Source organism: Anopheles maculipalpis, chromosome X (genome assembly GCF_943734695.1).
Source record: "Anopheles maculipalpis chromosome X, idAnoMacuDA_375_x, whole genome shotgun sequence".
NCBI lineage: Eukaryota > Metazoa > Arthropoda > Insecta > Diptera > Culicidae > Anopheles > Anopheles maculipalpis.
The window spans coordinates 17,934,442-17,945,908 of NC_064870.1; the positions used below are offsets into that span (position 1 = coordinate 17,934,442).

General features: G+C 58.7%; 1 protein-coding gene across 1 annotated transcript; it reads right to left on the minus strand.

Moving 5' to 3' along the window:
* Window positions 1–10,153: 10,153 nt before the first annotated feature.
* On the minus strand, window positions 10,154–11,120 carry LOC126564158 (general transcriptional corepressor trfA-like). Its single transcript, XM_050221114.1, has 2 exons — window positions 10,432–11,120; window positions 10,154–10,163 (listed from the first exon to the last, which is right to left on the minus strand). Exons 1-2 carry the CDS (start codon window positions 11,118–11,120, stop codon window positions 10,154–10,156), a joined length of 699 nt encoding a protein of 232 aa, XP_050077071.1.
* Between the last annotated feature and the right edge of the window lie 347 nt (window positions 11,121–11,467).

Here is an 11,467-nt window from a genome sequence, read left to right on the forward strand (position 1 = left end):
CACAACGACCGGTACGAGGAGCTTTCCCCGGGAGGTTTGCCTGGCTTGTGCAGCAGCACCAGGAGCTGTCGCTTCCACGGCGCAAGAAACGTGCCACGATCCAGGCAGTCCTGGTATAGGCGGCGAAAAACCTCCGGGTACTCCCTGATCGCTGTCCTTACGGCTGCGTTGGGGATCCCGTCCAGACCCGGTGCCTTCCCGGTGGTGACAGGCGTCAGCGACTGCCCGTCCTCGATGTCCTCCGCTTCCGGCCAGACGACAGGTGGATGAGTCGGAAACAGGTCCCCGGAAATGCGCAGCTGTTCCTCTTTGTCAGTCTCCGGTGGCACGTAGCTGCCACGAAGCCGAGACATGACAGCACCTCAGCCGAGACATGACAGCACCTCAGCCGAGACATGACAGCTACGATCGACCTGCAAGGCTGCGCTCTTGCAAGTCGATGGTGGCAACCATCCGGTCACGTGCGGCTGCACACTCCTCGCGAAGGCGCGTGAGTGTGAACTCCTGTGCAGTACGAGAAGAACCACTAGTACGGACCACTGGCTCAATACTAGTTCGACCGAACTTTGGTATGACGCTACGTCCGCTGGATTATGCCTGAACGCCTCTAAGGTCGTAACCAATCCGAGCTGATAGCGCTTCAAACCCCCATAGGCAATCGTAAGATAGCGGGCCTAACAACCCTCTGAGATACGCTGGCGCTGCCTCTGCAGCCTGGCGCCTCATCCCCGCTTCTAGACTTGGTCGCACATGTTAGTACCTGACCATAGGGAACACTGGTGGCAGCTGACCTCGGCGACCGTAGCCTTGACTAGTTTCGAAACTCGCAAGTTTTGTGAAGTTCAACACAGCGCATCTTTTGATACTACTCACTAAACGCTCACTTGCACACAACAAAAGTTATTAGAGGTCCAAAATTAACTTTTCAATCGCCTATAAAATGGCGTACTCCATCATTTCCGCCATTTTTCCTTCACCAACGGGTGCGTCCCGTTAGATGGCTTCTAACGACACTTCGTTCTTCAAAATCACTGCACTATTAGTCGTGTTATTCGCGAAAACTCCGCGTGGGGGTGGGTTAGGACCACCAACTCGGTGGGGGGGGGGGTTCAGGATGGCTATTCAAAATGATCCGATGATCCGCCCACAAACAAGAAAGTTTTGGAACAAAATTTTTTTTCACACGTTAGGTCTCTTGTTAGGTTTATAATATCAATACTCGAACTTATATGCATGTTCAGGGACATCATATTAACTTTCGGTTTGTACCCAAGTCCCGAACTTAGTGATATTTTTGGTTTTGGACCAACCAATTCGACTTGCCTTCATCTTCATCTCAACACGGTTTCACGTCTGTTCGCTTCGAGAGCTCGCTCACCACTCCCGGGATAACTGGCTTTTTTTTTACATCGTGGGAAATCTTCGAAAGATACGGGCAGAACTGCATGCCGGATTCTTACCGACTAACACCCACGATGTGCGCAGCCCTCATCTCCCTCACATATCGCCGCGAGGCATGGTGAGGGACGGGGTCTGGCCCTTAGAACGGGCATTAACGCTCGGACCCTTGGTTCCGCTTGTTAGCCATCCCGATGTCGCTGTTGTAGTTCGAGGCTACGCTGATAGGGTGCTTAGGCACCTCTCTGTTCATAATGTAGAGCTGCAAATATTCATCGTCCCGAAGTGGTGGCAGCAGTGACGGCAGCTTCCTGGTAGGACGACATGGACCTTCGTCGCGACTGGTCACTACTGCTCTCCGTACTGGTAAACAAGTCCTGCACAGAAGAATGGTCCTCCTGTTGCTGCTGATGTTGTTGCGCCTGCCGGACTCGCTCTCGATGGCGACGAACTCGCTCTCTAGTCAATGCTCGCCTGGCCAATATCGCCAATGTTGGTGGCGATGCAGGAGGGGCAGCTCAACGCCTCTCCTCCCGAGCAAGGGCACGAGCAAGACGCAGCAACAGCAGCTGCGGCTCCATCGTGAGCGTGGCCGGGCGCTCATTCACTGGTGGCTGGGTCACCGCCACCGACCCTTTTCTAGGCCGTAGTTTATACGGCGCACTCATAAGCGGGGATTGAGTCTCGTCCTCCATCCCCTGCGACTCTGGAGCAGCTAGCTCCGCTCCTTCCCCCGGAAAACTCACGAAAACCCTCGAAGGGGGTGGGAGGTCCGCCCGAACAACTCCCCCGAGACGGTATCTCCCTTCCTTCCCCGGGAAAACGCGGAAAAACCGTTGGTTAAAGATGGTTTTCCGCTCGAGTGGGGTGGGGGTGGGTGGGAGGTGGTTAGGATGGTCACTCCCAGTTTCCTCTCACCGAGACGAGTCGATAGAGGGATCGCACGCCCGGATTGGTGGACTGGCCTGCCGGGACCCCAGGAATCGGCCAGTGGGCCCGCCGGGAACTCTCGGGAAACCAGGGCGGACACTCCGAACAACCCGTCCGAACACCTGGTGCTCCGCACGAAAATGTTCCGTCCGGGAGTTGGTGCTACAGGGACCGGTTTTTCAACGGTTTTTCACCCACACGCCGCCTTTTTCGGAAGGCGAAAAACGGCGTCCTTTTTGTGTGTGAAACTTTGACGCCCTGTAACTCGGTGAATTTTCACACGATCTTCATCAAGCTTTCAGGGAATGTTCTCCTCCAAAAAACGCACGAATCACTATACGGCATCTTTGTTCTAGCTCTTAAGCTGCACTTGTTATTATTAGTTCAATTTTTTTTTAATCACTCATATCTCAGTGAACTCCATGAATTTCTCAGTTTTTCCTTCACCAGAAGATGCGTCTTACGAGATCACTTCCTTAGACACCTCAACTGGCCCGATCGGTCCACTACTTTCCTTATTTTCCGCAAAAAAGCTTCCCGCGAAAAACTCCCTCAGTTTTCCGAAATTTCCGGAAAAATTCGGATGGGAGGCGTAGGACCAAGATCGGGGGACGCACACGTAAATTCACCGCCCTCACTATGGTTTCCACTGATTTTCACTAAAAAAGTTTTTTTCACGGAGTACAACACAGACACGTCTACTCACTTCGGCTGTCCGATCGCAACTCCCCGGGATAACTGGCTTTTTTTTATTATACAAGAGGGTAGGTCTTTATTCAGTATAGGTAACAATGATTTCAAACATCCCCCACGAGGGAACAAAGCCCTGCCCTCCCATCCACTCCCTCCCAACCCACCGCGAGGTGACACGATGGCAGGGAGCGCTGCTTGTTCGCCTGCGATGTCTAGCTGCCCTAGTCCAAGCCGAAAAGGGCCAGCAATATTTCATCGCTAGTGATGACTTCACCAGCTTACTCCAAGCTCCCTAGCCGTCTGCAGCATCAGGTCCTGTGCAGACCGGCTCCGCCCAAGGTTAATCTGCAGGACCTTCAGTGTTGCCGGCAGGTCGGATGGCCCACCGGGTGGGGACCCTTGCACCTGGCGCAACACGGATCCTCCTGGCAGTGCATCGCCCGATGGCCCGGCTTCCCGCAGCGAATGCAGGCGTCCGTGCGGTCGGCCTCGCTCCTGCACTTCGCCCTCCGGTGGCCGACCTCCAGACAACGGAAGCATCTCGGCTGCCGTTCGGTCGTCTGCAGCACTCGGCTGATCGGGCACAAGGTGAAGCTCACCTTGACGCGCTTCCCCACCAGCTTCTCTGCCGTCCTCTCCGGCACCCGAACGCGCGCCACCTGCGTCCCGTTGAAGCTCTCCATCAGGCGCACCTCCTCGCAGATGGTCTCGCCTGCAAGGGCCGAAAGTGCCTCCGCCACCTCTGTCGCCAGCGCTAAAGGGTCGATGTCGTCAACGCGAAGTGCAACCCTGTCCGTGATGAGTCGACAGCGAATCGCGGGGGTCGCTGCATCGCAGAACGCCTTTACGGCGGAGAAGATCTCCCCCGAATTCGCCCCCTCCGGCAGGTCCATCACGAGTCGCGAGCGGGTTGTTCGTCGTCCGACTCCCAGGACCTCATTGAGGTGGGCCAGCTCTGCCGACGAGCGCACAGCCCGGTAGACCTCTGTCCAGGTCTGTCCCTCCCCTGGGGTCACCTCGATGGCGTCGGGACGGCTTCGCGCTTGCCGAATCGGCGGTCGTGACGTTGTCTGCGGCTGCTGCTGCTCCTGCTGCTGCTGCTGGCACTGCTGCTACTGCTGCTGCTGCGATGTGCGAAGCTGCGGTGGCACGTATCGTTCGCCTCGCTGCTGTTGTTGCTGCTGCTGCTGCTGCGGCAGGTGGCATTGCCGCTTGGACGAGCGGCCTTTCACCACCGTCGTCCAGAGCAGCTGTTGCTGTGGCTGCTGCTGACGCTGCTGCTGCTGCTGCTGCTGCTGCTGCTGGCTACACTGCTGCTGCTGCTGCTGCTGCTGCCGACGCTGCTGCTGCTGCTGCTGCTGCTGCTGCTGTTGCTGCTGCCGCTGCTGCTGCGACCTCCGCTTAGCCTGGCTACGCTGCTTACGGCTGCGCTTTGTGCGAGCGCTGCCCTGGCCACCAGGCTGCACCGACGCATGCAGTGCAGTCAGAGAGCGCATGCCCTCCTGCAGTGCCTCCAGCGTGCACTGCAGAGCTACTTCGCGCTCTCGGCTGAGACGCAGCTGCTCTGTCAGCGTCTCCACCTGCTTCGCTAGGCTTTCCAGCATCTTGTGCTGGAGCGCCAACACGGATGTATCCTCGCCCTCAGGGTTCGCCGATGTAGGTACAGGTGTAGGTACAGGTACCTCCAGTACAGCTGCCTCCGACGCCACCACCGTCTGCTCCAGGACGGAGGCATCAGAGAACTCAGCGTCGTCTTCATCTTCCGACAGTACAGCTGCCTCCACTGATCCTTCCGACCGTGGTGACACTGGGGAAGGGGGTGGGGAAGGGTTGGCCGACCGTCCCCCGGGAGTAGACCTCAATCGCGAACCGGAGCGTAGCACCCGCCCCTCCATCGAAATTTCCGTGGTTTTGCTAAAATCCGCTCGAAAATCCGGTTATTGCCTGCCGTCGCGTTGAAATCTCCCGTTTCACCGTTCCCGGTGAAGACTCAGCGATGGATGCACGTTCCCGGTCTCCTGCAGTGCGTTCCCGGTCCCTGTGCGATAAGCGCCGGAAAGTTATGCAATCCGCACTTATGGGACCGTAACGCCTTGGGTGTCCCGGCTAAGCAGTACCGTCACCGGCCGCTGGTGGTGCTGCTGTCGTCAGGGAGAGGTGGTGTGTGTCTCAGCTGTGCGGTTCCGCTACTGTCCGCGAGTGGCGCCACCAGCGAAAGCTCCCGCAAAATGCAAGAGATGGCGCTGGTCGGTGTCTCGGCTACAATAAACGCTTCGTGTGATGGATGACGCACATACACACGCCACGACACACACGACGCCACTCGATGCACGCTTTTCACCCACTTTTCACCGGTTGTTTTCCGCCTATTTCCGCACGAAATCCACTTTCCGGTGCTGGAAAACGAATTTGCTTGTTCTTATGCGCACTAGCGTCCACTTTTCTTGCGGTTTTTTCGCACACTTTTGCCGTGTTGAGGCTTTGAAGTTCCCCATACAAAGTGTATGGGGGCACTTTGCGCACTTATTTACCGCACTTCATCGTCTTTAAATAGCGTTCTTTCACTTTATATACACTTTAAGCAGCGTCTTTTATTGTTTATCACTAGATTCCACACGTATTTATCACTTTTACACCATTATTTTTCGATAAACACGGAGCGTCATAGGGCCACGTCCTACTAGCTTGACAGCTGCACGCACACACTCCGGGATAACTGGCTTTTTTTTTTTAAATACGAATTTTTTATTGAAATCTATCTATAATAAGCCTCAACAAAAAATCCACACTCCACCCCCTGACCGTTGCCCCGCGAAGGTTTTTTGACCAGGGTGTATATGCAAAGTAGCATCGCGCATTTGTAACCTACTCTTAACGTTTCTTAACATTTATACAAAATTTCTCTTTTCCTGAATTCAATCCAATCTTCGAGTGCCTATCGAAGGCCGCTTACTATGGCTTCAAAGCCCTTCGTACTCTCATTGCGTTTTTTAATTAACGTGCCGCTGTTTCTACCTCCGTTGCCGCGGCTGCTTCAGCGGCAGAGAGGCCACCTGGTCGATTGCTGATTTGCTGCTCTGGAGCTGCTGGCGGAGAATAGTCCTCTTCGTCGCTGGACGAATCCGCGCCCTCGCCGTACAGCCATGCCAGGGAGGCCACAGTCCTTCGCCTCTCCCTGAATCTCGCGACTCGCTCGCGAATGGCTGCCCGGCGCGCAGCTGTTGTCGGCGATGGAGGTGGTGTTGGGGGCCGCCCACCTCGCTGTAACTCCCTCGCTCTCGCCCGTGCCGCGTTCCTCGCAACGTTCCGGCGCTGGTTACGAGCGACGGCCACCGAGTTGTGAGGGAGGTGTGCGGCTGACGGCTGGCCCTGCGCAGCCAACAGCTCCCTTTCCGCGTTCCAACCGTCCTGGAGCTCGTCCGTGACGCCGGCGACGAATTCACAGATGCTGCTCCAACGTTCCGGGCTCTCGAGCAGAGTGGCAACGAGACCTTCGGGGGTGATCTCGCTCATACTACCCGCCTCGAGCAGCCTTCCGCGTTCAGTGGCGAACCTGGGGCAGCTGAAAACGGCGTGTTCCGCCGTCTCAGCGACGCCAGGACATCTGGGGCAGTCCGGGGACGACGTGAAGCCCATCCGGCACAGGTAGTCACGGAAAAAACCATGACCGGACAAAACCTGCGCCAACTGGAACGTCACGTCTCCGTGTTTCCGTGACTGCCATGTCCTCACGTCAGATATCACTCGATACGTCCACCGAGTGAACCGACTGGCGTCCTCTCTAGCAGCATCCGCGTCCCACTGCTGCTGCCACTGCCCGTAGGTACGGTCGCGCTCCATGTTCTTTACACTCGCTCTCGAGTGTTCGTTCGCAGGATCCTGCAGACGATGATGCACCCTGCTGTCCTCCTCGACCAGCAGGCATATCGGGATGAGACCGGCCAGCAGCACGGCCGTCTCTCCCCTCACCGTCCGGAAAGCCCGACACACCCGAATGGCCGTCGTCCTCTGCACACGCTGTACCAGTCTGCGACACTGTTGCAGCCGCAATCCCTCCGACCATACTGGGGCCCCGTAGCGAAGGATGGAGTCCGCTACGGCCGCCAGTAGTCGGGCACGCGACGACTTCGGGCCACTGAGGTTCGGCATGAGGCGCGTGATGGCTTCCGCAACCCTCATGGCCTTCGCTGCAACCTGCTGAACGTGCGGCAACCATGACAGGTGGTCGTGCAACCAAACTCCAAGATAGCGGATGGAGCGCTGGGATTGCACGACCACTCCCCCGATGTTGATGCTGACGACCGGATGACGCTTCAGGGTGGAGATGAGCGTCATTTCCGTCTTCTCCGGAGCCAACGAAAGACGGTTCCGGTCCAGCCAGGTCGTGATCGCCGCGATGGCGCGTTCAGCAGTTGAGGAAGCGGCTTGGGGTGTCGTTGCGGGGACCAAGACTACAAGGTCATCGGCGTAGCCAATAACCTCGGCCCCCTCAGGCAACTGGACACCCAGGACCCCGTCGTACAGCACGTTCCACAGCGTGGGTCCCAATATGGAACCCTGTGAAACTCCCGCGCTGATGCTGCGCTCGACGGGGCCCTCGCTGGTGTCGATAACCAGTCGCCGATCCTCGAAGTAGCTTTTCAGCATCCTCTGCAGCGACGACGGTACCCCCTTGTCCCTCAACGCGCTGGCGATGGCCTGCCAAGGCGCGGAGTTGAACGCGTTGCGGATGTCCAGGGCAACCACCATCAGGCAGCGCTTGTCTCGGGCATTGGTACGATGAAAGGACATGGCCTTCCTGCCCGCTTCGACAACGCGCTGGATCGCACTGATGGTGGATCTGCCCCGCCGGAATCCGTACTGTTCATCCGACAATCGTTCCGCATCTGGTTCCTCCAGGAACTCGTTCAGCCGGTTAAGGATTAGGCGCTCCAACACCTTGCCGAGTGCATCAAGCATGCACAGCGGCCGGTAGGAGGAGCTTTCCCCAGGAGGTTTGCCAGGCTTTGGCAGCAGCACCAAGCGCTGCCTCTTCCAGGGCGCTGGAAACGCACCCCGGTCCAGGCAGTCCTGATACAAACGGACGAAAACCTCCGGGTACTTCCTAATTGCCGTCTTAACCGCTGCATTGGGGATACCGTCCAATCCAGGCGCTTTCCTGTTCGCCATTGATCCCACGATGCTAAGCAGCTCGTCCGCGGTAACGGGGGTCAGCGATGTCCTCTGCTCCTCGGTGTCCGCACTCGGCAATTCGGAGTCCGGCCAGACAACAGGCGGATGAGTTGGAAACAGATCGTTGGCAATCTGTTCCAGTACGGCACGGTCTGTCTCCGGTGGCACAAAGCTGCCACGAAGGCGAGACATTACCACCCGGTAACCGGCCCCAAACTCATTGGTCTCCGCCTGTTGTATCAGCTCATCAAGCTGTGCACGCTTGCTGGCCCGGACAGCCTTCTCCACCGCTCTCGTCGCCGACCGATGATGTGCGGCAACGGCGCTGCGCTCCTGCAGATCGGTCGTACGAAGCATTCTCTCGTGCACAGCCGCACACTCCTCCCGAAGACGCAGAATCTCCGGGGTCCACCAGAAGAGGTCGCGATGGGGGTCACGATGTGACACAGTGACGCGCTCCATCGTGTCGTCGCATGCATCGAACATGGCGGCGACCATCCCCTCCTGACTCACGGCTCGCTCCGGGAATCCGGCCGTCTGGAGTGCGGCTGTGAATGCCTCGACCGAAAACTGCGTCGTCTTCCATCTACGGCCAGCGTGCCGGAAAGTGGTGGACGACGTTGAGGACCCCTGTCCCCGCTGACGATGATGCTGCTGCTGTTGCTGATGTTGCTGCTGCTGCTGCTGCTGTTGCTGATGTTGCTGCTGCTGCTGCTGCTGCTGCTGCTGCAGCTGCTGCTGGTGCTGCTGCTGTTGTCGCTGCTGCTGGTCACGAGTTGGAGGCCCCACGGTGAAGAAGATATACCGATGGTCCGATGCCGTGTAGTGGCACGCAGCGGTGTCCGCTGCCACCTCCCAAGTGTCCGGACGAGCGATGGATGCGCTCGCAAAAGACACATCCACGACACTGGGAGTGGCGACTCCGTTGCCCACGAACGTCGGGACCGAGCCTTGGTTCAGGACCACAAGGCCCAGCTGCCTGACGGTATCAAGCAGCTCTTCACCGCGCCAGGTAGAACGCTGGCTACCCCACTCCTCATTCCAGGCGTTAAAATCGCCTGCCAGGACGATACGCGGGTGAGGTTGGGCCTCCAACTCCACCGCCTCCAGTAACTGCTCGAACTCGCCGGTGTTGAGACGCGGAGGGGCGTAGCAGCTGATGTAAACCACCCCTCCAATCTGTGCTGCTGCCAATCCGGGCATGGCACAGCGCCAGACCCGCTGGATTGGGAGGTGGCCGGTCGCCACCACAGCTGCTCACCCCGACGAGTCGACCACCCAGTTACCGCTACCATCTGGAGGCCGATAAACCTCCGACAGCAACAGCACGTCGGCCCGCTTTGTGCGGGCTGTCTGCAAGGCCAGGTCCTGGGCGATGCGTCCACCACCCAGGTTGGCCTGCATCACCCGCATTACGCCCGCCATTGCGGGTTCTGGCGGCACGATGAGTGGCTCACGCGATGGGGCCCCTGGCAGAATATGCACCTAGCCGCCGCGGTGCACTGGCTGATGCGGTGGCCTACCTCGCCACACTGCAGGCACTGACCCGACCGGTCAGTGGGGGCACGACAATCTCGCGCCAGGTGCCCCGTCAGCAAGCAGCGGAAGCAGCGCTGAAGGTCAAGCGGCTTCTTCGGGACCTCGCGGATGCCGCTTACACACTGGCACAGAGTAAGCTTCTGGCCAATCAGAAGCCGAGCCTTTCCGAGTGGAAGCCGCACTCGAGCCCGCTTCGTGCCATCGCGGAGCTCCCACAGCTCTACCCGCGCAATTCCCGGCTCCGCCCCCAGCTGCTGCTTGATGGCGAGCTCCACGTCGCTCTCCTGGGCCAAGGGGTCGACGTTTGTGACGAGAACTTCTCCCATCTCCGTCACGACCCGGGCCACGCCATCCTCGCCGAGCGCCAGCTGAATGCGGCGAGCCAGCTCCGCGCTGTCTACGTTCTTGCGCAGCGGGACTATCAGGTGGCCCTGCGCGGTCCGACGCCCCATCCCGATGTCCGCCCGGACGTCCTGCAGCTCCTGAGACGTACGTAGTTTAACGTACATCTCCGTCCAGGTTTTGTTCGCACCCGGAACCACCGCGATGCGGTCGGGTCGTACAGGACGCCCCTTGGACTGCTGCTGATGTTGTTGCTGCTGCTGCTGCGAACGCTGCTGCTGCTGCTGCTGCTGCGGTGTGCGAAGCTGCGGTGGCACGTATCGCTCGCCTCGCTGCTGTTGCTGCTGCTGCTGCCACTGTTGCTGTCGTGGCTGCTGCTGCTGTCGCGGCTGCTGCTGCTGCTGCAATGCAGGCCATTGCTGCCGGGGCTGCTGCTGACGTGGCTGCTGCTGCTGCTGTGATGGCCGCGCGTTTCCTCCGCACTTCCCACGCTTGCGCTGCTGGCGCACCCTCGAGCTGCTGCCCACCACTTCGGCATACGTCCGCTGCTCGTTGGTGATGGCAGCGTAGTAGCCACGAGCGCTACTGCCTTCCACCGACTGCATCGACGCAACCGTCTGCGTACCCTGTCGGTACAGCTCCAGCTCCTTGCGCGTGCTGGATAGCTCTCCTATGAGCTGCGCAATTTGCGAAGACAGACGGTCGAGGTTCGCCTGCATAACTGCCACCTGCTCGTCGCGGCTCTTCAGTTGCCGCAGCAGTGCCGCTACTGTGTCCGACGATGCAGGCTCCTTCTCATCCCTGGGCAGCTGAAGCCTCTCCACGATTACCCTGGGGACGACCGTCGTGTTCAAATCGTCCAAACACTCTTCATCCTCGCTGGAGATGCACATGTTCTCCTCCCCCAGCGAACATTCAATGGACGTTTCTGTCGGTTTACGCGTCATCCGTTCCTCCTGGGATGATACTACCGACGACGCTCTCGTCCGAGGGCGCAAAACGCGTGTCGCCGGGAGGTGGGCGTCATCTCCCAGCCCCGACGACATGGCTGGAACGACTACTGCCGTTTCTGTCCGGTTCACACGGCTTTATTCCAGCAGACTTCTAACGGGTGGGTGAGAGGGGGGGATCAGGCTGGTTGACGGATTTCCGAATTATTTCATCTCCCGCCAGATGAAAAATGAGCTGCTTGTCACTCGCTCAAATCACTGAGGTTCGTCGCTTTTGCTAACGCTCAAGTCACCGGGTTCGTTGCTTGTGCCGACACCCAAGTCTCCGGGGTCGGCACCCTGGCTCGGGTCCTGAGCCTTCCCTCCAGCCACCGGGCTCGTCACTTTCGGCTTTCCCCCAAGCCACCGATATTTGGGAGCACTTAGACGAGGGTGGGAGACGA

Excerpts from the sequence above, each read along its gene's own strand:
- LOC126564158 (XM_050221114.1), bottom strand. The coding sequence starts at position 11,120 with ATGTCGTCGGGGCTGGGAGATGACGCCCACCTCCCGGCGACACGCGTT.